Below are 26,070 nucleotides of genomic sequence, written 5' to 3' on the forward strand. Positions count from 1 at the left end.
GACATGTGTGTTAATTGTAAGTATGTCGTACTGCACTGCATATAATCTGCTGATATATAGAATTTTATGTTAGCTATGTTTTGCGATTGAGAATTATTTTAAATCAGGCGCACACCACGGTCAACTATAAAATTGGTCCTTTGGGGGTGCAGGATGTGCGCGGAGGTGGGATAAGGCGTCACACCAGAGTAAACCGCTGGGGGTTCCTCGCGCGCGCCGCAGGGGGGAGAAGAGCCGGCCGAAGCGCTGTGTGTATATCAGAAACATCAAAAACGATTCAGTCTCCGATAAAAAACGACTTCTGGTCAAAAACAAAACATCGTTTACAGTTTATTTTTTCTCCTCGGAGCTTCCGCGAGCACACAGCAGTCCGCGTGAGCGCCGATTTTCGTTTTTTTTGGTGAGTATTTAATCCTTTTTGAGTTAGCGTCCAACTTGGGCCGTATTTCAAACCACTTCCTGAGCATGTCTAAGTGCACTAGGTAGTGTGCGTCCGCCATTATTCTTCCCTGTGTGAAGAGCGCGTATGTAGGGACCAAGGAGCGGTTTGGGATTAGGACCTTTTTGTCTCCTCACATGCCTGTTTCATCGTGTTTTTTTGTTCTTTATTTTCTTCACATCGCCTCTTTAAACGACACGTACACTCCTCTAACTGCATTTCCATCAACACCAGTCATATTTATATCATGTAATGTCGACTTTGGACAAATAAACAACAACAAAAAAACCTTTGCAGTCTCATTAGAGGCTCGTTAGCGTTAGCATTACATAGCTACCCTGATTTTTTCTTTCTTAACAAACTTTACTGTAAACGTTGGGTTTATTCATAAAACTGTGTTTAGTGTTTATAAGAGCGGTATACTCGGTGTAAGTGTGAACCAGAAAAAAGGAAAAGTGTATATACACACAAGAAGTAAATGCAGATGTATGTGATTAGCTCATGTGGCTAAGGGCTGATGGCGCACCGCAGATTTCGGTTAAATATCTCCACTTCCGGTTTGTTCTTTTGAAAAATATATTACTGTTTTATGGAGATATGGTGATGTAGCCTGTTAGCATAGCACAAGCCAACGCAGTCCAGGTTTAGTTTCCGGGTTCGGTTTCGATTCAGATTAATCGATCAGTACCGGCGCGGCTCAAATACCGATTCATTGATTGATTGTAGCGCGCGCCGCCTGTTCACAAAAACCCTGAGAGTGCGCAGTTAAATTTACAAACCCAGGCCTGTCTGTTTTCTCCCTGTCTCTCCCTGTCTGTCTCTCTCTCTATCCAGCTGTCTCTACCTGTCTGTCTGTCTCTCTCTCTCTCGATCTGTCTCTCTCTCTCTCGATCTGTCTCTCTCTCGATCTGTCTGTCTCTACCTGTCTGTCAGGTGTGTTAGAGCTCCACAGTAACAGGGTTGTTCCTCTCCAGTTGAGTCGGTGTCGATTCAAAGTCGGATCTTCTTCAGGTTTGTAAAGGTTTGGGTTTATGATGGGAAAAAAAGTCCCTGAAAACATCTCCATAAAACTTCATTCAGTTTTCACAGAAACTTTAAAGACGTTCCGGCGCATGAACAGAAATCACAAAAAACACCTGAGAGCGGGGTGCGGCACTGAGGAAACGGTTCAGTGGTTATATAAATTAGTAGTTTAATATATTTTGTGTATCGCATCCAGAATTTTCTTTGTGTTTTTGTTTTTGGGTCCAAATCTCCAGAACATCACGTTCCTGCGGCTCGAATTGCGTCTCGCAAAAAATCCACCAAAAAAGCCCAGAAACACATGCTGTGTTTGATTCACTTCCTATAGAGAGTCGACTCGGAGTCGAATCGCTTTCTCATTTAGAGTCAACTTGGACCGGAGCGTGAGTTCGTTCTGTCCTGACTAAAGAACCGCAGCGAGGAGGAGAACGCCACACAGGGTTCCATTCAAACACAATAAACACTGCATCTGTGTGAAAGAGAACCGTTTAATGTCAAAATATAAAGAGGTGAGTGACGGCTGCGACGAGCAGAGAACGTGTCGAGTGGCAAGCGTGTCGTGAGCTTCATATCGGACGTGTTGCACAACCGAAAGGGAGTTCTCTACAGAGATGGAAACAGCCGCTTCACCGTGTTGTGATTTTTAATGTAACACCTGTAGTTTCTTATGACCTTTTATTCCGTGTGTGTGTGTGTTTCAGCATCCCACATCCAGGTGACCTGAAAGAGATGGTGATGGAGAAACCGAGCCCTTTGCTCGTAGGGCGTGAGTTCGTCAGGCAGTACTACACACTCCTGAACAAAGCGCCCGATTACCTGCACAGGTGAGATGAGTTTAACCTGCGCAGCACGTTCCTGAGTCAACGGCATTGTCCGTCTGCTAGTGAGAGTGAGAACGCCGGCGGATTATTTTCACGCCGCGAAAGAACGCCGGCGGATTATTTTCACGCCGCGTAAGAACGCCGGTGGATTATTTTCACGCCGCGTAAGAACGCCGGTGGATTATTTTCACGCCGCGTAAGAACGCCGGTGGATTATTTTCACGCCGCGTAAGAACGCTGACGGTTCTTTTCACGCCGCGTAAGAACGCCGACGGTTCTTTTCACGCCGCGTAAGAACGCAGACGGTTGTGTGTGTGCGCAGCTGTGTGTGCGCGGGTGCGTGTGTAGGTGTGTTTTACAGTAACACTAGCGATGTTTTCCCCTAGCGAGCTGATGGAGTTGTATTTTCTGAACGTGTGTTCTGTCAGGTTCTACGGGAGGAACTCATCGTATGTGCACGGGGGTTTGGACAGCAGCGGGAAACCTGAGGAGGCCGTGTACGGTCAGGCTGTGAGTACAGCACACACAAAGTAAACCACTGTCAGTATCACAATAACAATTACACAAAAGCCATAATGTGCAGGGGTGTGGAACTAAAACATTGTGAGAGTGTGTGAGTGGTCATGTGACTCTCCTGGAGCACTACTTTACATTTTCCTCACAGTATTTGAATTTCAAAACCCTAATTTAAGGCAGAAGGAGCAGAAATGAAGAAACACCGGTTTTCATAGTGTTTAACACTTCACTCAGCAGCACTGAGCAAATAAATCATCAAATAAACAAGTATGCAAATCAAAACCGCTTAAAATAATACCCTTAAAGTGCTGAGAATGGTGTGTGTGTGTGTGTGTGTGTGTGTGTGTGTGTGTAGGAGATCCATAAGAAGGTGATGTCCCTGCAGTTCAGCGAGTGTCACACTAAGATCCGACATGTGGACGCTCATGCCACGCTAGGGGACGGAGTGGTGGTGCAGGTCATGGGCGAGCTGTCCAACAGGGGACAACCCATGAGGAGGTTCATGCAGACCTTCGTCCTCGCACCCGAGGTACGTATACACACACAACTGTAAAGATCTTCAGACATGTGGCTCACGGTGAAGGGGGTGGGTCAGGGAAGGAACAATAAACATGGTAACCATGGTGATGTTTGCTGTTTTGGATCAGTGTACACAAACCTTTGGTTACCATAGCAAACATTGTTAAAATATGAGAATGTGTGTTTAATAAATCTGATTTGGTCACAGATTTTGTGCTGCTGTGCCAATAAAGCTTTAGTGTGACCTGTCTCACTCTCTCTCTCTGTGTCTCTCTATGTCTCAGGGTTCTGCTGTGAACAAGTTCTATGTTCACAATGATATTTTCCGCTATGAAGAGGAAGTGTTTGGAGACTCCGAGGCTGAGTTGGGAGGTAAACACACACACGCACACTTGTGATAAATGTTGTGTTAACGAGTCGAGTCTGTTATAGCAGCAAATACACACCCTATGAAGGGTGTACACTATTGCTTTGATAAACTGACTAACGTGTGTGTGTGTGTGTGTGTGTGTGTGTAGAGTCTGAGGAAGAGGAGGCAGAGGAAGAGCAGGTGGAGACCCACACATCTCCTGAACCTGCACAGGACAGCGCGCCTTACTACGAGCCTCCACCAGTCAGGTACGCACATGTTCAAGTACACACACTCAAGTCTCTCACATGCACACACACACACACGTAAGCTAAACACATGGTTTTTCTTTGCCAGATCAGTAGAAACGTTTTAATAGAGACATACTGTTTCACAGTAATGGCATGGAGGAGCAGCAGGAAGAGGCAGGACCTGAGGCGGAACCAGAACCCCAGCCAGAGCCCGAGGCCAATCAGGAGGCAGAGGCGGACCTTAGCGCTGAGGGAGAGCTTCAGCCTGAGGAGGTGGAGCCTGATACAGAAGAGAAGCTTACAGAAGAGGTGGAGGAGAAACCCCCGACCCCTGTGTCGGCCCCAACTCCGCCCCCTCAGACCCCTGAACCGCCCAAGGTGAGTGTGTATAAAATCAACCAATGAAGGAAGAGCATTTAAATTCCATTTTCATGAATGATGTCCACATGCATCACTTCTCCAGATGTGCTCATTGATAACGATTTCTCATGTTGATCGATCTGTCATACTACCTGGTATGATTGGAGGTTTCTGATTGGCTAATGATGTTGTCAATCATCTGTACAGCCGTTCTCTTGGGCTTCGGTGACCAGTAAGAATCTGCCACCCAGCGGCTCTCTGCCCACCTCTGGCATCCCGCCTCACGTAGTGAAGGCCTCCAGTGTACCAGTAAGACTCACACACTTCAGTACAGTTATTTGCATATTTAAATACCAGTGTTATTATAAACAGTGTGTGTCTTTGTCTTCCAGCCCAGAGTGGAGGTAAAGCAGGATTCCCACGCTCCGTTGCCTAGAGACCAGCGACGTGAGAGACCCGGATTCACACCACGTGGACCCAGACCAGGTAGAATACACCCCCTCCCTCCCCGACACGCAGGCACGCACACGCACGCACACACACATTATCATGTAGTTTAGGCAAAATTTTTGTGTGTTAAATCTGTGCACGTGTGTGTGTGTGTATACATTCAGATGGCGCTTCAGCTGAGGCCCAAGGTGGGAAACCTTACTTCAGCTTTAAAGGTAATTCTGTGTATGTGTCTTACAACAAGTTCGGGGGCCAAGCACTGTCATCGTTATTAGGTTTTGATTTAATTTATTGGTAGCAGTGCTGCAAACACAGTTGGTGCTTGGCCCCCTTATTAACAGATTAACGTGATACAAGTTAATATAAGGTGTTGGAATCGAGAATTTTAAAGTGTGTGTGTGTGCGCGCACAGGTCGTGGGGACTCTGAAGGAGGTGAGGCTGAAGGGCGCCGGACGGTGCGTCACCCCGACAGTCATCAGTTGTTTGTGGGAAATCTTCCACACGACATCGACGAGGGCGAGCTGAAGGAATTCTTTATGAGTAAATACACACCTCAATTAAATGAAACGTTTCATAGCTAGTGGACTCTATATTTGGGATAGATTTTTGAATGTACTATTACTTAAACGTGTGTATGTGTGTCTGTGTGTGTGTGTTTGTTTCAGCGTTCGGGACAGTGGTGGAGATGCGCATCAACACGAAGGGTGTCGGGGGGAAGCTGCCCAACTTCGGCTTTGTTGTGTTTGATGACTCTGACCCTGTGCAGAGGATCTTAGCAGCCAAGGTGTGTGTGGGGCGTGTACAGGGGTGACACATTGGGGATATGACAGGCAGGAGTGGGTGGGGTTATAACATGGATGGGCAGGTAGAAGGAATGTATCTAATGGTGTGTGTCATGTCTCCATAGCCAATCATGTTCCGCGGTGAGGTTCGTCTGAACGTGGAGGAGAAGAAAACCCGCGCTGCCAGAGAGCGTGAAACCAGGGCTGCCGGAGACAGTCGCCGTGGAGACCGTGGTCCCAGGGGCATCATGGGTAACGGGATGGGGCGTGACCGAGACGGACGTGGCCCACCTCCGTCCTCCTCCAGGCCTACGATTGGTTCGGGCCGAGGCAGTGGAGAGAGTCGGTTCGCCGGGCCACGTCGCTGAGTGGGTGGAGTCATCCTGAACTGCGTTCGCTCTATCGCGTGCTCGCTCTCTCTCTCTCTCTCTCTCTCTCTCTCTCTGTCTCTCGCTTTCTGTCTTTCTCTCGCACTCTCGTCACATCAATGGGCCGAAAATTTACAAAAAAATATTTTTTCCTTTACATACTTTTGTTTGTTTGTTTCCTTTTTGGAATGTGACCGGCTATCAACATCAACAACGACAACAGCTACTACGATGATGATGATGATAAGGACCACCATTTGATGTGAAAGATAAAAACGCAAAACTTTCTTCTCTCTCTCTTACACACACACACACACACACACACTGAGTCGTTTAGAAAATTCATCGCTTTCTTTTGTGGGTTTTTTTTCTTTGCAAGGAAAAGGGGGCGTGGCTTGTTTTCTATAGCGCAAAGAGATGGATGTGTGATGAAGGGGAACTGTTGAATCACACGTTTTATAACGGACATGAACGTCAACGCTTCGGAAAAACGGAAGAGAAAAAAAACGCTCACTGTACACTTATTTATTTTGTTAATTAATAAAAAAACAGTGGTGGTGCCTTAAACTGTTCTCTCGCCCGTCTCTCTTTCTCTCTCTCTCTCTCTCTCTCTCTCTCTCTCTCTCTCTCTCTCTCCCTCTCTCTCTCTCGATCTGTTTCATCCTGTGAAAGACAAAAGGACTAAACTCATCAGGACTCGGGCATGTGCCGATATTAAACTAAACGATATTATTGCGAGATTATTGTTTACTGGACCCTCGGCAGCATCTCCTTCGGGACTCGACTTCATCGTAAGTGAAAGGAATTATGGGATTGCCTTCAATGAGACGGACTCAAGTGCTGCTGCATTCACAGATCCAAAATACGGACCCTTAAGAAGACACTGTTCACTTTCTGAGTTCCTAACGGACGGACTTTATTTCGGGAGCCAGCGTTTTTCATTTTTCCCCCCCCCTGCCCTCTCCTCGTTAAATATCGTCATGTGATGGATGATCGGCACATGCCTGGTCACGTGGAACAGTTCGGCCATAAATAAAACGTGCGCTGTTTTTCTTTTTTTTTTTTTTTCTTTTTAAATCCAAAAGCTCACTTTTGAATTACACTAATGCTAATATAGCTAGCAGTTTTCACCGGTTTATAGCTACCAGGTTAGCGTCAAGACATCATTTGTACATAAAATTTCATGAAATAGCAGATTGTCTGTCTTTTTAAAAAATATATAAACACATCAAATGTTTCTGATGTACAAACTAGATTCATGCCCCCCCTCCCCCCACCTGACTCAATGTATCGTTAAAGTACTTTTTGGTGGAAAAACAACTGCAGTTTTATCTGTGATGTTCCTTTTATTGTTGTTTATAGATGCGCGTGTCGGTCGAACCGTCATGCTGAACTGGTAGCTATAAGAGCGCGTTATTTGCTAGCTGCATTAGCCTGGTAGCTCCAGTGTGAAACTCGGCTGATCGAATGTATTCTGTACGTTTGGTTTTGGGCTGAACCGTTCCTTTAGCTCATTGTTAACAGCGTGTGTGATGGTAAGGCAGTGTTAGCGGTACTGATGATCTCGGATATTAGTACTGTCTCTATGATAGCGTATGTGTTTATGATTTTTGTTTCTCGGTTGTTTTTGCGAGCGTCTTGCTGAAGCAGAGCTCGTTTTCCTCCCTGCAGTATTCCACGCTGACTTTATTTCCTCGTCACAAACCACTTTGCACGGCCGGTTTACGCTCTTTTTACATTTTTTTTTTTTTTTTTTTTTAATTTTTTGATACAACGTTATAATGCTAGCACTTTTTTTTTCCCTTTTTGTTCACTTTAATTTTGTTTCTCCTCCTCCAGCCTGTATTTACGCTCGGGGTCGGGTGTTGAACTCCCGTTGGCTTCAGCAGGTTCCGTCTGAATGTGTTTTCAACTTTCAATAAACTACTGATGATCTGCAAACACGTCTCCGTTTATTATTCACCGTATAGCCGACAAACGGACGTAGGATCAGTTTTCGCAGACCCCGTCGCAGGCCCCGTGTTAACACTAGGTTGATAAATGTAAAGCTTCCTGTAAATAGAAGTGCAGCAGTTTTGCTGGCGTTAGCATCACTGCTATAGTTTGATCTTGCTGGTATGAAATATAGTATAATACAGTATAGCAGTGTGTGGTGTAGTGAAATACAGTATAATGTAACATATTAAAGTGGTATAGTAAAATATATTTCCCCTCCAAAACTATTGCACCACAAGGCCGGTCATGCTCTACACCAAACATCTGGGTTTGAGATGAAAAGATGGAGATGAGACGAGAGGATTTCAATTTTTATTTCCTGATATTTACGTCTAGACATGTTAAACATCATAAAACACACAACCTTCTGTATCGCAACACAATTTCTAGCTGATCAAAAGTATAGGAACAGGTCAGTCCTGAAGTAAATAAAAGTGAATAAGAGCTAATATTCGGTTGTGTTTCCCTTTTACTCGCTGTAACTGCATCAATCCTGCGACTCACTGACACCAAACTGCTGGTTACTTCTCCTGTGAAGCTTCTCCAGGTTTTTACTGCAGCTTCTTTCAGTAGTTGTTTGTTTCGAGGGGTTTCTCCCTTCAGTCTCCTCTTCAGGAGGTGAAATGCTGATCAGTTGGGTTAAGGTCTGGTGATTGTCTTGTCCAGTCTAAAACCTTCCACTTTTCCCCCTGATGAAGTCCTGTGTTGAGGTGGAAGTGTGTTTTGGATCGTTGTCTTGCTGCATGATGAAGTTCCTCCTGATTCATTTGGATGCATTTCTCTGTAAATCTACAGACAGAATGTTCCTGTAAATTTCTGAATTCGTTCTGCTGCTACCATCATGAGCTCATCATCAATAAAGATCAGTGAGAATGTTCCAGAAGCAGCCATGCAAGCCAAAGCCATGACACTACCTCCACCATGTTTCACAGATCAGCTTGTATGTTTTGGATCATGAGCAGATCCTTTCTTTCTTTCGAGATTGAATCATCGTCTGTCCTGAAATTCCTGCGAGTGCTTACTGAGGATGAATTTGATTAACAGACAACACACAAATTGAGTGAATGCAAATGTTTACATTAATCAGTTCTCTCTGCAGTTATTTACAGTCACTGTGTGCAATAAAATCTTAGAGACAGTAAAATATGAAATATACCGGTGACTCATCAGTTGAACATTTACTACAGAATGTTCTAGAGCTCCAGTCTGTAACCTGCACTCCATCCTGCAGCGTTAGCTGAAGAGAGAAGATGAAGTGTTCAGTAGATGAGGATGAAGAGGATTTGTCCTGGCTCATGGACAGTTCTCTTCAGATGATGATGAGGATGATGATGATGAGTCTGAGTGTCTCTGATTGGACAGAATGTTCCAGCCCTGAACAAGTTTGTGTCTCACCAACAACCAGTCAGACACTGAGCTGCTAGACTGCCTCGTCTTTATCGTTGTCACTGGCTTTAATCTGTCCTCCGGCGTCTCGTCTGGTCCGCCTTCCACCCAGAACACGCTGCAGGGCGGAGTCACCTCAGCTCCGTCAATGCTGATTGGCTCAAATCACAGTTGGGTAATGGGTGTGTGCACATGTGTGTGTGTGTGTGTGAAACATTGATGATTGTGTACACACCATTGTGTACACACGCGCACACACACACACACATACACACAGGGTGTCATGATCTATCAAGGTTATGGTGTGCATCAAGTATTGTATGTGTGTATGTGTGTGCGTGTGTGTGTGTGTGTACGTATGTATGTGTGTGCGTGTACGTGCGTGTGTGTGCTTGTACGTGTGTGTGTTCGTTTGTTCCAGAACAGGGAATGAACTAACCCACATTCCGGACTTGTTCGCTGGAGTCGTTTTTGCGTCTGACTTGAACATGAGTTACTGTTTCGTATCAAATGATATAATTATATAATTCTAAACTCACACTCCAACTGTCCAAACAACGAAACCTTCAGCAAGCCACAGTGTGGGTTTTTTTGGCCTGCAGGTGTCACTGTAAAAGACAAAGGCTTTGTGGTAAAAGCCTCGCCTCTGAGCTCAGAGGCTGCTGGTTCAAGTCCAGCTTGTCCCAGCACTCAGTGGAGAAGAGTTGTGAGGAACAGGTGGTTAGAGTAAATGCTGTGGGAGAATCGCAGAAAAAGTGAGGGTCATAGGTTTTTTCAGCATTCTCTATATTATGCAAAACTAAGTCTAACCTCTCTCTTTAAGCTCCAGAGCCCCTTTCTTCTCAGCTTCTGACTCAGGGGAGGCTGCCCAGATATTACACCCCCCCACTAGGTCACCCCCTCCGGGCATCCTGCACCTTCCACATCACTCATCCTTCCTCTGATTCCTGAACTGTCCACACTCACCTCCTGGAGTCCTGGCTGGGGTTCAAACCAGAGGCAACATCCATCCACATGAGCCACAGGATCTCGTACAAACCTCCTGTTTTATAGACCTTTTCACCTTCATCTACATCACCCTGACCTAACGCTAAAGGAAATGCTCAGAGACTCAAACCAGCAACGTCACACACCGGAGACTGTGACACTGACCACTGCACAGCTGCAGAACTCAGTACAGTACAGGAGAACGCAGTACAGTACAGGAGAACGCAGTGCAGTGCAGGAGAACGCAGTGCAGTGCAGGAGAACGCAGTGCAGTGCAGGAGAACCCAGTGCTTATGATACTTTTGACTTAATAAAGAGAGAAGAAGAAGTGCCCTCGCCAACACACACACGCCAGCACACTCTGTACCTTTGCTTTCTGGGACGTGTTTAAAATGGTTTCATACATCCTGCATTTGGGAAATTAAACATAATGGGGGGCACATATTTATAGGTGTTGGGTTAATTAACATTAAAGCTACTTTATACACAGTAGTTAGAGGCATGACTCATCCAGAACACCACACCTGGACTCAAACCGAAAACCTCCAGCTGCAAGAACCATGACTGTAACCACCTCAGCAGAGGAACACAGGAGTTCACATCCTGTAAATAATTATTATTAATGAATATTAGACACTTCATTTCATTAAAGTGTTTATTAATAACCAGAGTTAATGAAGGCTCCTCTGAGTTCAGAGCCAAACCACGTCGGCCGAGACTAGACACGGGCTTTAAGTTGGATCGCAGTTGGGTAATGAGTGTAATTAGCCATTAAAAGAGTGAGTGTGAGAGTGTGTGTTCATGAAATGGATGCTGGATCAGGCTTTAGGATACAGTATTAGTGTGTGCCAGAGGATTCACACACTCAGACATGTAAATCCTACACACACTATAATAGACAATAATGTCTGTACAAACAAACACACCATTTTCCACACCTATCCAAGTCTTTATTATTTTTCATACTCTTCAATCTGCATAAAATTACATTAGAATTATATTTTAATAAATAATGTTAATCTGATTTTAACAACAAAATACAAATAAAGCAAAGAGTAAAGCTTGTGTGTGTGTGTGCTTATAGTTTGCTCTCCGCAGCCTGAGGTGTGTGTGTGTGTGGTTCGGGGGGCGAGACGTCTCCACCTTTATCTGCTGAAAAAAGAAACTCCATTAGTTACAATTAATACAATAATACTTCTATAAAACGTTGTGTTTGTGAGTGTAAACCTGGGAAGGAGATGTGTGTGTTTGTGAGTGTAAACCTGGGAAGGAGATTTGTGTGTGTGTGTGTGTGTGTGTGTGTGTGTTACCTTGTGTGTTTGCCTCCTCTATCTCAGTGTATTTCTGCAGAAGTTTGGGTCCAGCTAATCCGATAGCGAGAGCTCCAATGGGAGCCGTAAACATGATGGCTAACACTGCCACCGTCAGCACATCCATCCCATAACGCTCCAGCTGCTCGTCTCCTTGGCTACGTGCCATGTCCAGGGCTGTGGAACCTATAGCTGCCTAAAGGACACACACACCATGAAACATACAGGATATCATACAAGGAAACACACACACACACACACACACACACACACACACTCTCACACACACACACACACACACCTGCACTGTAGCTTTAGGTAACCATGCGAGAGAGATGAAGATTTTCTCCTTCAGATTAAAACCAGCAAACAGAACAACGGTGAAGGTCACACACACACGAACAACAACACCGACACAAAGAGCAGCTGTTCCTAAACCTGCAGATATGGACAGAGAGTGAGAGAACTGAGGATTAGGTATGTAGTGTAGTACACACTAACCTACAGCGTAAGGGTGTAGTACAGTAGTATAGTACATTAGTGTAGTACAGTAGTATTGTAGAGTAGTATAGTACAGTAGTATAGTACAGTAGTGTAGTACAGTAGTATAGTAGAGTAGTGTAGTACAGTAGTGTACTACAGCAGTATACTACAGTAGTGTAGTACAGTAGTATACTACAGTAATGTAGTACAGTAGTATACTACAGTAGTATAGTACAGTAGTGTAGTACAGTAGTATAGTACAATAGTGTACTACAGTAGTGTACTACAGCAGTATAGTACAGTAGTGTAGTACAGTAGTATACTACAGTAGTGTAATACAGTAGTATAGTACAGTAGTATAGTACAGTAGTGTACTACAGTAATATAGTACACACTAACCCACAGTGTTAGTGCTGAGTGCAGTGATAGTAATTTCAGCTCCAATCAGACCAAAGAGAAGCGGCTGAAAAACGTCCCAAAACCTCCCAACAACAGCAGCTACTGGGGCCTGAAAACACACCCACACACACCCACACACACCCCATTGTTATAATATGACCTTAGGAAGATTCAGCTCGCTATATTTAACATCTTATTTTACTGAATAATTAGTTATTTGTCTTTATCTAGCATACTCTATTGACAGGACAGGTTCAGACCTGCTGAAGGACCTTACTGGTGTTCGGATAGAACTGCAATTTTTTCTACATTTTCGAGCTGACCTTTTTTTTGTCCCAGCTGATTCCAGCGATGAAGGAGAGGACAAGTGTGCTCAGCCCCCCGGCCCCGCCCAGACTGAGCACGTGACTCACAAACACACAGAACACGGACAAACCCAACAACATGCAGGAGCGCCGCAACACCAGATCAACCTACACACACACACATACATACACACACACACACACACACATACATACAAACATATACACATATATACACACACACACAGTTAAAGAGGTTATAGGCATATTAACATAGAAGACACTTAGAAATATCCAACAGTGACATCATCACATTTACTGTTTCTCATATTTCAGTGTGATACAGAACTTACACATGATCCTGTAATGAGTACTGATGACCACTAGGGTGCAACAAATCTCCATCTTTGTTACTCAAATTGTTACTGCTCTCAGCCAATCAGAGCACAGGATACTGAACCTTTATTAGTACTGAATGGTAGAGTCTTTTATCATTTGATAAATTCACTTGTATTATTAGTGTTTTAACCCTGTCAGCATTTTAAAGTCAGCATATTAAGCCTGACTGACTCTGTGTGTGTGTGTGTGTGTGTTACCTGATCTTCACTAGGGAAGAAATGGATGAGAACCCCCAAAATCCCTCCTGCTAAAATCCCAACCAACACCTCCAACAGTCCCTTTCCCAAACTGACCCATGTGGAGCCTGCAATGCAAATGCACACACACACACACACACACACTCACACACACACACACACACACACACACACACACACACACACACACACACACACACACACACACACACAATGCGGCAGCATTAAGAGTTGCTTCACACCAGTGACTAAGTGTTCAGAGTCATCTCACTCAAACAATTCAATAGTAATAAATCATAATTGATTCAATTCAGTTTAATTTGTATCGCGCTTTTAACAATGGACATTGCCCCAAGGCAGCTTTACAGAAATATATTATAAATTCAGGATATAGATTTTAAATGTATGAATTTATCCCTAATGAGCCGCCAGATCTGCTCCTTTACCTAAGATGAAAACTATTCACAAAAAGCTTGAGTAAACAAATATGTTTTCAGCCTGGACTTAAACACAGAGACTGTGTCTGAGTCGCGAACACTAATTGGAAGGCTGTTCCATAACTGTGGGGCTTTGTAAGAGAAAGCTCTTCCCCTGCTGTAGCCTTCACTATTCCAGGTAACAACAAATATCCTGCACCTTTTGATCTAAGTAGGCATGGCAGATCATAGAAGACCAAAAGTTCACTCAGGTACTGTGGCGTGAGACCATTCAGTGCTTTATAAGTCAGTAGTAGTATTTTATATTCAATGTGAAATTTTACTGTTAGCCAATGCAGTGTTGATAAGATCGGGGTGATGTGGTCGTATCTTCTGGTTCTAGTTAGGACTCTAGCAGTTGCATTCTGGACTTCACTGGAGTTTGTTTATGCACCTACTGGAACATCCAGACAGTAAGGCATTACAGTAATCTAGTCTAGAGGTGACGAAAGCATGAACTAATATTTCTGCATCATGTAGTGACAATATATTTCTTATCTTAGAAATATTTCTCAGATGAAAGAAGGCTATCCTAGTAATATTATCTACATGAGCATCAAATCATAGACTGGAGTCAAAAATCATACCATGGTCTTTTACTGCTGCACATGACGAAACAGAAAGTCCATCCAGAGTTAGTATGTAATCAGAAAGATTACTTCTAGCTGTATGTGGTCCTAGTACAAGTACTTCTGTCTTATCAGAATTAAGTAAGAGGAAGTTAATAAGCATCCAGTGTCTAATGTCCTTTACACATTCCTCAAATTTATTAAGCTGCTGTCTGTCCTAAGGCTTCTCTGAAACATACAACTGTGTATCATCAGCATAACAGTGGAAGCTAATTCCATATTTATGAATAATTTGACCTAGAGGTAGCATATATAAAGTAAAAAGCAGTGGGCCTAAAACAGAACCTTGTGGAACAACAAACTTTACCTCAGTATGCATAGAGAACTCTCCATTTACATCTACGAACTGATAACAATTGGTATTATAAGACCTGAAGCAGGAGAGGACCATTCCCTTAATGCCAACATTTTCTAGTCTATCAAGGAGAATATTATGATCTATAGTATCAAAAGCTGCACTAAGGTCAAGCAACACAAGCAATGAGATACAATCCTGATCAGAGGCCAGTAGTAGGTCATTTACTACTTTAATTAATGATGTCTCTGTGCTATGATGAGGTCTAAAAAGGGGAGATTTGATATAGGTCTATAGCTGGACAGTTGAGAGGGGTCAAGGTCAGGTTTTATAATCAGGGGTTTAATAACTGCTAATTTAAATGATTTAGGTATATAGCCAGTGCTAAGGGAAGAATTGATTATATTTAGAAGGGGTGTGATTACTTCTGGAATAATCTGCTTGACGAAACATGTAGGTAATGGATCCAGTATACAAGTTGATGATTGTGATGAAGAGATTAATGAAAGTTCAGTCTCCAAGGGGAGTGAAACATTCTACTCCTTGATCTGATATTGTTATATTATTATCTATAGGGTTAGTTATAAAACTGTCTGCTTTTAAATTAATAGCCTGAATTTTTTGTTTAATATTTTCACTTTTGCCAGTGAAAAGTTCATGAAATCGTCGCTGCTATATAATGATTGTGATTGTGTGCCTGTTTCTGTGGTGGTTTTATTCCTAGTTACTTTTGCTACAGTATCAAATAAGAATCTAGGATTATTTTCTATCTTTAATTAAGGTGGAGAGAGACTGATCTAACAGTACTAAGGGACTGTCTATAGTTCAGGAAGTTCTCTTTCCATGCTGTTTGAAATTCTACCAATTTGGTTTGACATCATTTACGTTCTGCTTGTCGAGTGGTCTGTTTTAAGGTGTGTGTATTGTGTGTGTGTGTGTGTGATGGTTATACCAGGGTGCTAGTTGATTCAATGTTTACAATGTCTGTTACACAAATAAGTGTTTACAATAGTCGACTTATACAAATGATTCGGTGTTTATAGTCAACTCAAGCAAAGAGTTAAATTCTTAGAAAGTTTGTGGAGTTGATTTACATACCCCCCCCCCCCCAAAAAAAAACCTTCAGTATTCTGAGTCGACTCACAGAATAAGCTCAGTGTCCCAGAAACAACTCAGTGTTCACTGCCATCTCAAACAAATGACTGACAGCTTAGACAAACAGCTTAGACAATTTGTGTCCACTTACTGAAATCACTGTGTTCAGAGTTGACTCAGTGTTCAAACAATTAACTGTTGTTACAGTCTGTGGTGTTAATTCACACAAATGACTCAGTGTTCAGACTTGACTCATACAAACGACTCTCTGTTCAAATGACTCAGAATTTTAAATCCTACTCTTTTACATTTGAACTGAGAGTAAAGTTTGAAGTGTGTGTTTGTGTCTATATGTATGTGTGTGTGTGTGTGTGTGTGTGTGTGTGTGTGTGTGTGTGTGTGTGTGTGTGTGTGTGTGTGTGTGTGTGTGTTACCCGTGTCGAAGGCCATCCCAAAGCAGGTGGTGAATCCGGTAATAGCGAGGATGTCATCAAAGCTTCCTGATGCCATGAGGAGTGACGGGATTCCCTTTTGAACCCCGAAACCATCAGCCTGCAGGAGCAGCATGGAGGGAACCACAACTGCAGGAGAGACGGCAGACAACACAAACCTGTACACACACACACACACACACACACAGTGCATGTATAGCTTTAATCAGATAAATAATAGACAAATATGGCAAATTGACACATTTATGATCTATAGCGTGTGTGTGTGTGCTACCCTAGAATAAAGCCCCAAATCCAAGGCAGGCCCATGAGGAAGTGAGATACCACAGCAACAGTACAAGCTTCAACAGTGCAGGGAATCACAGCCACCCTCACACACACTGCCTTCAGCTTTCTCAGAGCCTACACACACACACACACACACACACACACACACACACACACACTGCTTACAAAATCTGTCATCTGAAACAATAGAAGCCAGTGCTGTTAAATCTAAAACTGAAACTAAAATACATTAAAACATTAAAATAAAAATCCACTTTCATAAACATGAATTTCAAATGAAAATGAAAAATAATTTGTAAAAAAAATCTCAAATATAATTACACAGATACACTCCGTGTATACACTCCGAGCTTTCTCACAAAACAGACACACACACACACACACACACAAACATGTCACACGTGATGTACACACAGCAGGGTCCAGGCCGAGTCCAGCTCGGGTGAGGATGATGGCGAGAGCGATGTTGCGCAGTGATGAAGACCAGTTCTGATCGATAAACACAGCATCTTTCACATACGGGACATTACGCAGCACCAAACCCATCAGCAGCATGCCTAACACACACACACACACACACAGTGTTACACACACACACATACACACACCCAGTGTTACACGCACACACACACACACACACACACACACACACAATGCTACAGAAATATAACTCTATTTATGCACTATAGTATTTACAGGAGATGTGTGTAATGGTAGTTGATTAAATGTACACTGATTTTGTACCAGTTGATCAAGCATATTCTATATGCTCTGTTCTCTCTAGCCACCACTTTCCTTATTTGGTCATTGTTTCCTGTTCTCATGAACTATCAAAGTGATGGATTCACTGATGTGTTACACCATTGTTTTGGTTTGGTTACAACATCCTGTTCTTATTACCTCTCTCTGTCTCTCTGTTTCTCTCGCTGTCTATTCAAGTTCAAATAATTGTGGTGTTTGTGTGTGTGTGTGTGTGTGTGTGTGTGTGTGTGTGTGTGTGTGTGTGTGTGTGTGTGTGTGTGTGTGTGTGTGTGTGTGTGTGTGTGTGTGTGTGTGTGTGTGTGTGTGTGTTACCCAGCAGTGGTGGTATAGGGGGCAGGTTTGGCAGTGTAATGGCTCCCACCAGTTTCCCTCCACACACTGCACTCAGGAACAGAATCACCAAACCGAATATGTTGTGTCCCGGCTCACACTCCTCCGGCAACACCGTCCAACAAACACCAAACAGTAGCACAGCCAGCAGACCTACACAGACACACACAGACACACAGACACACACACACACACACACACACACACATAAATACACACACATAAATACACACATAAATACACACATAAACACACACACGAATACACACATAAATACACACACATATACACATAAATACACACACATACACACATAAATACACACACACATACACATACATAAATAAACACACAAATACACACAAATACACACACACACGCACACAAACATATACACACCTTTTGTGATGACAGAGGCAAGAAAACCTTGTGGTTTAGGGCAGGAACGAATTCGGCTGCAGCATCCTAAATCTGCAGAAGACATCTTCAACCTAAGACACACACACACACACACACACACACACACACACATACACACACACACGCACACATCACACTCACCTTAAAACACTCACATTAGCGCACTTACTTCAGCACGGTCAGAATAACACACCTGAATGAATACACTCAGGCTAACACACCTAAACACACACATTAACACCCACATTAACACACTCAGAATAATGTACTCAAATTAACACACACAGATTAACAGACACACCAATCAACACAGATTAACACACACAATAACACACACACAGATTAACACAGATTAACACACACAGATTAACACACACACAAATTAACACAGATTAACACACACATTAACACAAACACATTAACACAGATAAATTAACACACACACATTAACACACAAATTAACACAGATTAACACACTTACATTAACACACACAGATTAACACAGATTAACACACTCACATTAACACAGACACAGATTAACACAGATTAACACACTCACATTAACACACACAGATTAACACACACAAATTAACACAGATTTACACACACAAAAATTAACACACACATTACACACACAAATTAACACAAATTAACACACACACACACAAATTAACACACACACAGATTAACACACACACATTAACACAAATGAACACACACACACACACAAATTAACACACACACACACACACAGATTAACACACTAGGCTGTGTTACTCACTCAGGTTTCAGTGTGATGGTGCTCCTGCAAAACTCTTCCCTCAATCACTCTGTCAGGTCTCACACACACCAGCAGTTCCACCTCACGCTCTCTCTGACCGTTGAACTTCAGAGCCAAGCTAAATGATACGTGTGTGTGTGTGTGTGTGTGTGTGTGTGTTTATGTATGTGAGAGAGAGATAAATATAGGTGTATAAATCACCGGTGACGCTTCTGTTACTTCCTCATTTAAGCAAATTGCCGTAAAGTTTTTTTTCCAGGACACACACACACACACTGTCATGCATTACTATTATTATAGGGACATTTGGTTCTCATAAACAACTAAAAACCTGCACATACACACGCTCAGCATGTAAGGATGAATCATACGACAGTACAGGTGTTCTGTAAACTCATATTAGTGAAGACCCTTTATTATCACCCTGAGACAATAAGGTCATGCACACACACACACACACACACACACACACACACACACACACGAGCCCTCAGAAACTAAGAGAAACATCCCTCTGAAATTAAAATCTTAAGTGTGCACTTGGAAAACAACATTTGCGACGGCAGAGCTTTTGGGAGAGACATGGAGTGACACACAGACCATACGAGTGTGACTCAAACACTGATAACACGCACACACACACACACGCACGCACACACACACACACACACACACACACACATGTTTTTCTTATTGTCCTTGTGAGGAAATTCCACTGACATAATATTTAATGCAGATGTAATTAATGCTGTGCTGCCTCTAATTCTAGCCCTAACCTTAACCTCAGTAACCAAAACAAAACCTTTTGGCTCTTTGTTGTTGTTGTTGTTTTAATAAATTTGGCAGTTTTAGTAAAACAACAAAAAAAACAACAACAGTTTTCCTCCTAAGGACTTGCAAAATCTCCCCACAAAAAAGCATATCTATGTTCCCAGGACCCCCATATCTCCCACTTCTATGTTCTCAGATCTCCGTGTCCCCAAAATAAACTCTTACAGTCACATCTATTCGCTTATAAAACAACAATAATAACCAAAAGACAACCAAGAGTCAGACCTTCTGTAACTTCTGTGTTCAACAAAATGAGTGACGTTCGAAACAATCTAAACTAATGGTTCCTTCAGTGCAGAAAACTACCTACACTAGAGTAGGAACTAAATAGGTTTCTGGAACTACAGCCAGGAACCTTGGTCCTGGTTCCTTCAATGGAAAGACTTAAAGTTCTGACTTCCAGAGTTCCTCAGGTGCGTGTTCGATCAATACAATACACTGAAAATATCTATGAAAGAGTTCCTCAGGTCTCAGACACCCTTAGATGGCGACAAAATGACAGTTTCAAATCTATAAACAATTCATTTAATCAACACAATTTCAGGTACTACAATTATATAAATAATAATGCAATATCTAATATTAAAACTGAAAAAAGTTAGTCATTACACATAAAACACACTTACAGGGAAAGTCATTGATTAACCTGGAGAAGCTGAGGAAACCTGAGAAGCTTTAGAAATGATTAGCGCTAACTAACTGAAGCAGAAAAATCTCCCATGACTAGTTTAAATATTTCTAGACAAAAGATTGAAATCTGAAAACTTTAAGGTATATTTATCGGTAAAGTATGTCCCAACACATACACAAGCATAGAATCAGTGCACGCATGTAAAGCTTTTAATTATCACACTAGCAACTGTGAAACCAAGCATGACTAGCTAATGCTAACGTGGCAGTGGTGCTAGCTTTGGCCTACAGGTTGAACGTTTGTAAGTTCTTCAGTTATGCTTAATATTCAACTGCTTAGCAAGCATTAACATGTTTAATGTAAGCACCAAGATCTTTTAAACACGATTGCATTAAGCTATAGTTAAAGGAGGTAAAATTCTTTCTAATCTACTTTTAACAACATAACAATAAAGATTAAATAAAAATAAAAACTGCCTGAAGTTGAAGCTACGTAACTGACCCTGGGTACAACTCCCAACTAGGTTCCATATGAGGTTACACTTTGTACAGGAGGAACTCTTGCTCTGTGTGTGTGTGTGTGTGTGTGTGTGTGTGTGTGTGTGTGTGTGTGTGTGTGTGTGTGTGGTGGTTATTGTAAAGATAAAGAATTCTTGGATAATTGACGTTGTTCTTCACTTCGCTTTTCTTTTTTTCAACAGAAAGATGTCAGTGAAGTCTGGGAGGAAAGACAAGGCAAGGAGGAGAGAAAAGGAAAAAGGTGATTGTAAGAGTAACATCCCTTTTAAGGATTACAATATTTATTTTAAGGAATACTTACGGAGAGTAGCACTCCATCATGACCCCAGAGTTAAGATGATTAAGGTGACGAGGAACTCGAGGAGGAACTACATCAACTACCAGTGGATCTCAGCGCTTCACATTATCCTGCCCCACAGCTGTACTCTCTCAGTTCACCATAATATTTGAGTTTGCTGCCGCTTTCTTGTGTGTGTGTGTGTGTGTGTGTGTGTGTGTGTGTAGCAGAAGTCGTTTAGAATTTTAAAGCCTCAGGATGTCCTTTATCTCCAGGTGATAAATTGGTTTGGAGAAGCTCTTTTCTTTGGAACTTCCCTCAGAAAAGTGAATAAACGTTCCTGTCAGAAGACAGTTCTATAGCAGAGACTCGCAGCTCAGTAACTAATCTGAATAAAATGGAAAAGACCACAAACACTTCATGTTGGTGTACACTTCCTACAGAGTTCCAGCGGATATAAAAGCTCTACACACCCATGTGTGCTTCGGGTCGTGGTCCTGCTGAAATGTGAAGTTCCTTTCCATTTTCAGTTCACTAGCAGATGCCTGAAGGTTCTGCACTAAAATCAGCGGGTATTTGTAGATATTCATGATTCCATCCACATTGATAAAAAGTTCTGCCTGAAGAAAAGCAGCACTAAAGAGTGATGCTGCCACCACCATGCTTCACTGTGGAGATGGTGTTCTTTTGGTGATGTGCTTTTTTTTTTTGCATCAGACAAACCTTTTGTAAATATGGAGTTATTAATCTTTTTGGAATTGGTCTCATCGGACCAGAAAACATTTTTCCACACGGTTTACGGTGATTTAGCTGAGCTTGGATGTTTTTTGAGAGAAAGGGTTTCCGTCTAGCCGCCCCACCCCATCGCCCAGACATGTGAAGAATACGAGAGATTGAGAGTAACCAATACATGTCAGATGTTCCTGCAGATCCTTTAATGTTGCCGAAATTGAGGGTGGAAAAAGATCTGACGTGATTTACCTTGGAGCGTGTAGACTTTTTATTTCCATTGTAGGCGTCCTACAGAGTTCACTTTTCTCCCAGGACGTTCCCTGAGCGAGTGAAAGAACGCTCCGCTTCCATCAGCACACATGAAGATATGTTGAAGAGAACATTGCGAGTGTATTGCTATGAAATGTTCCGAGTTCAGTGGAACACAATGCTGCCAGCTAGTGAATTGTTAATCCTGTAAACGGATGTGGTGCTATTGTGCTTATCTACTGAACACTTCTGCTGTTTGTAAATCCACTTCATGTTTGACAGTTTTGAATAAACTCTAACGTGTTAAAGGTGTGTGTGTCATGGCGTGTTTGCGTCGGGTGGCAGCGTGGTCATGGCCGTGTTTACACCTGCGTTTAATGTGTTTAATTTCTGGATGTTTCTGCTGGAGGGCCAAGTGTGATGAACGGCACCATAAATTCTGCCAGCCTCAATGTTTACTACCCGTGCGTGCGCGTGTGTGTGTGTGTGTGTGTGCGTGTGTGTGAGAGAGAGAGGTGGTGAAGTGGTCGGATCTGGTCGTTTTTATTACACTGCACAGGACACAAAGTCACGGGACACGTCTGGGGAAGAATATTACTAACCATCACATCTCTGTCCCGTTTAGGTCAATAAGATATTTTAGAAAAAAGACACTTTTGACTTTTTAAGATCGTAATATCCTCAGAAATAATCCATCATCTTTTTAAGATTTGTTCCTGAAGTCTGAAAATAAAAAAGATCTCAGTAATGTAACATAAAAATACATTTTTTTTGCATTAATAATGAAATCCGGAAACATTCTTTATTTTTTGCCACGCTGGGGTTTTCAATCCATTTCCTAATAGAGAGTCTACAATCTACAGTGAAACTACAGTGAATCTACAGTGAATCTACAGTGAAACTACAGTGAATCTACAGTGAAACACGGGACATTTCTGCCTTGAAGTGTCTGACTTCATGTTATTTCTGCCATGCGCACGATCTGCATCTCAGTATGCATTCTGATGCGATCTTGCATCCTTGTGAACTCGTTCGACGTCATCGTCCACCACCGAAGTTCAATTCTGGTACATGTCCCTGTGAATGAGCTGTTACTATGGAAACGATAACGTGTTAGTCTCTCTGGGAGAACCGTTAAAGGTTCTATGTAGAACCTGATAAAGTTTCCCGTCAAAGCGCAGTCCAAGTAGGAAGCTTAGGGGTCTTTCCAAAGAACTACAGAAGGTCAGGACAGGATAGACTCAAATTCCATGAATTTTATTATTAAATCTAAAATTTAAAAAATGGCGAATAAACAGGAAGTGTTACAGATAGCATCAGATCCAACTATGTGTTCAGAGATTAATATTTATCAAATCTTAATATACATTTGCTACATTTTCCTATGATATTATACAAACATACAATTTACACACAATACTGCACTTGTGTGTATTCATAGATAGAAAACAGAACAACATGGCTAATTAGCAGTTAGCATTTATATGCTATAAACACATGACTGCTAGATTTATGTCAACAAATTCTAGTATTGAGGTCTAGTTAGTGCCCTAAACATAGGACATATGTTACCCATAATGCACTGTGAGCTGTGTGTGTGTGTGTGTGTGTGTGTGTGTGTGTGTGTGTGTGTGTTTAAATAAAGTGAAAAATAAAAATAGTTAATGAAATAAAGTGTAAAATGATAGCTCTGTTATATGGAACACATGAGCCAGGCTTTAGATGAGTGTGTATTTATCTAGAGTGCCAATCTCATATGCTAACTACTAACCTTTCATTAGCTGTTAGCTAACTAATAGGAAACAAGCTATAATCCTCTGTGACTTGTAGTTTCTTTATTATGTGCATTATGTCCAAGTTGCTTGCTTAAAAATGCTACTCAGAGCTAGCAGGCTAATCAAAGGCATCATTAACTAGAAATGTGATGCAGCGCTTTAGCAAAATCCGACACATCGACATTAATTTACACAATCGCTGAATAACAGAACAGAACTTCAGCACATAAATCATTCAGAAAGGTAATGTAGTTAAACACAGTAGGTAATTGTTAACTAGCTAACTTTTTTCGATTATTTTTTTACAGAGATTTTTTTTACAGAGATCGTCTAATTACCTACAAAATGTTTCACCATAACATTTAAACGTTTAAATAAAATGCCACTGGAAAAGAATACGTATTTTTTTGGTGTTAGACAATTGTTCGGTTTACCATCATGGCCGCCATGTGGCATCGCAGCGGGTAAAATAATCAACAGTCGTCAGCTACGTAAGCAGCTACACACGTACTTAAATGAAGAACACTAACTAGTCACAAATGTTATTTGCCTTGATATGTATATAAACCAGGCTAGCTGCGTAGCTGCGTTAGCTTTACTACAGTGTGTATGCAGTCATTAAACTCCTCAGAGAGAGAGAGATAAAGAGAGAGAGAGAGAGAGAGAGAGAGAGAGAAAGAGAGTGTAAAAAGAGAGAGAGAATGTAAAGAGAGAGTGTGTAAAGAGAGAGTGTGTAAAGAGAGAGAGAAATAGTGAGTAAAAAGACAGAGATAGTGTAAAGAGAGAGACAGAGAGAGTGAAAAAGAGATAGAGAATATAAAGAGAGAGATAGAGACAGAAAGAGAGAAAGAGATAGAGAATGTAAAGAGAGAGAGAGATAGAGACAGAAAGAGAGAAAGAGATAGAGAATGTAAAGAGAGAGAGAGAGAGAACGTAAAGAGAGAAAGAGAGAGAGAGAGAGAATGTAATGAGAGAGAGAGTGCAAGAGAGAGAGAATGTAAAGAGAGAGAGAGTGAGAGAGAGAATGTAAAGAGAGAGAGTGCAAGAGAGAGAGAATGTAAAGAGAGAGAGAGAGTGAGACAGAGAATGTAATGAGAGAGAGAGTGAGAGAGAGGATGTAAAGAGAGAGAGAGCAAGAGAGAGAGAATGTAAAGAGAGAGAGTGAGAGAGAGAATGTAAAGAGAGAGAGAGTGCAAGAGAGAGAGAATGTAGAGAGAGAGTGAGAGAGAGAATGTAAAGAGAGAGAGAGTGCAAGAGAGAGAGAATGTAAAGAGAGAGAGTGAGAGAGAATGTAAAGAGAGAGAGTGCAAGAGAGAGAATGTAAAGAGAGAGAGTGAGAGAGAGAATGTAAAGAGAGAGAGAGCAAGAGAGAGAATGTAAAGAGAGAGAGACAGAGAGAGAGAGAAAGAGAGAGAGAGAAAAAGAGAGAGAATGTAAAGAGAGAGAGAGAATGTAAAGAGAGAGAGACAGAGAGAGAGAAAGAGAGAAAGAGATAGAGAATGTAAAGAGAGAGAGAGAGAGAGAAAGAGAGAGAGAGAATGTAAAGTGAGACACACAGAGAGAGAGAGAGAGAGAGAGAGAGAGAGAGAGAGAGAGATTAAGACTCAACGGATGTAAGGAACATAAACACGGTGAGAATGAACAGAACCGAGTACAGACGAGTGTAAATCAGTCAACGCTGTTCTCTCTCTCTCTCTCTCTCTCTCTCTCTCTGGAGCACTATGTGCATTAGTGTATAAACGTACATAGTATTTCACTTTAATACAAAAACAAACTTCATTACAAAGATCCATGAGATTCATCCTCAGTTCGGTTTTGTTCAGTTTCGCTTTTCGGAGTGAAAGCGAGAGGTGTTTATGTGGAACACATACAGAGCTTTTACCAGCTGAAGGTTGAATTTGACATTCTTATGAAATATCTAAAAAACACACACCGTGTTTAAACATAGCATGGAGGGCCACTGGGATAAAAAAAAGTCCTGGGATAGAGATTTTAAATACTGTTTTTGCTGTACATCGACTAAAACGGTACAGGAAATAAAATAGCATAAAAAAACAATTAAAATAACAACAAATAACGTTCACAAACATCCCCATAGCAGCAGGAAAGAAAGAAAGAAAGAAAGAAAGAAAGTGATTATAGTGAGCGTGTGTTAGGGCTGTTACGTGTGTGTAGTTCCACTGAGTGAA

General features: G+C 42.0%; 2 protein-coding genes and 1 long non-coding RNA gene across 6 annotated transcripts; 1 reads left to right on the top strand and 2 right to left on the bottom strand.

Annotated features, from left to right (window-relative positions):
* Nucleotides 1–193: 193 nt before the first annotated feature.
* Nucleotides 194–6,295, top strand: g3bp2b (G3BP stress granule assembly factor 2b). Of its 2 annotated transcripts, XM_053643907.1 has the most exons (14): nt 194–400; nt 1,274–1,450; nt 2,164–2,286; nt 2,712–2,793; nt 3,155–3,328; nt 3,603–3,690; nt 3,837–3,936; nt 4,065–4,296; nt 4,486–4,587; nt 4,671–4,764; nt 4,893–4,943; nt 5,141–5,269; nt 5,395–5,513; nt 5,637–6,295. In XM_053643907.1, the coding sequence occupies exons 3-14, from the start codon at nt 2,192–2,194 to the stop codon at nt 5,877–5,879; spliced, it is 1,509 nt and encodes a 502-aa protein (XP_053499882.1). In that variant the 5' UTR covers nt 194–400; nt 1,274–1,450; nt 2,164–2,191; the 3' UTR covers nt 5,880–6,295. The 2 variants fall into 2 exon arrangements, with proteins under 2 accessions (XP_053499882.1, XP_053499881.1); XM_053643906.1 differs by lacking the exon at nt 1,274–1,450.
* Nucleotides 6,296–6,828: 533 nt separating this feature from the next.
* LOC128619619 (uncharacterized) lies at nt 6,829–9,290 on the bottom strand. Its single transcript, XR_008387968.1, has 2 exons — nt 9,031–9,290; nt 6,829–8,895 (listed from the first exon to the last, which is right to left on the bottom strand). It is a non-coding gene; the product is annotated as an uncharacterized LOC128619619 (long non-coding RNA).
* Nucleotides 9,291–11,313: 2,023 nt separating this feature from the next.
* On the bottom strand, nt 11,314–19,004 carry LOC128619872 (sodium/hydrogen exchanger 9B2). 3 transcript variants are annotated; one of them, XM_053644355.1, is made up of 11 exons: nt 18,067–18,293; nt 17,650–17,820; nt 16,990–17,132; nt 16,562–16,689; nt 16,270–16,445; nt 13,341–13,447; nt 12,763–12,912; nt 12,440–12,548; nt 11,859–11,995; nt 11,558–11,753; nt 11,314–11,396 (listed from the first exon to the last, which is right to left on the bottom strand). In XM_053644355.1, exons 1-11 carry the CDS (start codon nt 18,197–18,199, stop codon nt 11,326–11,328), a joined length of 1,521 nt encoding a protein of 506 aa, XP_053500330.1. In that variant the 5' UTR covers nt 18,200–18,293; the 3' UTR covers nt 11,314–11,325. The 3 variants fall into 3 exon arrangements, with proteins under 3 accessions (XP_053500330.1, XP_053500331.1, XP_053500329.1); XM_053644356.1 differs by adding an exon at nt 18,869–19,004 and having other exon boundaries at nt 11,337–11,753; nt 18,067–18,158; XM_053644354.1 differs by having other exon boundaries at nt 11,337–11,753.
* Between the last annotated feature and the right edge of the window lie 7,066 nt (nt 19,005–26,070).

Source organism: Ictalurus furcatus, chromosome 15, assembly GCF_023375685.1.
Source record: "Ictalurus furcatus strain D&B chromosome 15, Billie_1.0, whole genome shotgun sequence".
NCBI lineage: Eukaryota > Metazoa > Chordata > Actinopteri > Siluriformes > Ictaluridae > Ictalurus > Ictalurus furcatus.

Bases quoted from the DNA above. Each gene is read 5' to 3' on its own strand.
- g3bp2b (XM_053643907.1), top strand. From the start codon at position 2,192: ATGGTGATGGAGAAACCGAGCCCTTTGCTCGTAGGGCGTGAGTTCGTC. The intron at 3,329-3,602 runs GTACGTATACAC...TCTATGTCTCAG, and splicing joins CCTTCGTCCTCGCACCCGAG to GGTTCTGCTGTGAACAAGTT. The intron at 3,937-4,064 runs GTACGCACATGT...ACTGTTTCACAG, and splicing joins TACGAGCCTCCACCAGTCAG to TAATGGCATGGAGGAGCAGC.
- LOC128619872 (XM_053644354.1), bottom strand. From the start codon at position 18,199: ATGTGTGTGTGTGTGTGTGTGTGTGTGTGTGTGTGTCTTAGGTTGAAG. The intron at 16,690-16,989 runs GTGTGTACATCA...GTGTGTGTGTAG, and splicing joins GACTCGGCCTGGACCCTGCT to GCTCTGAGAAAGCTGAAGGC. The intron at 12,913-13,340 runs GTAACACACACA...GTGTGTGTGTAG, and splicing joins TCTTCCCTAGTGAAGATCAG to GTTGATCTGGTGTTGCGGCG.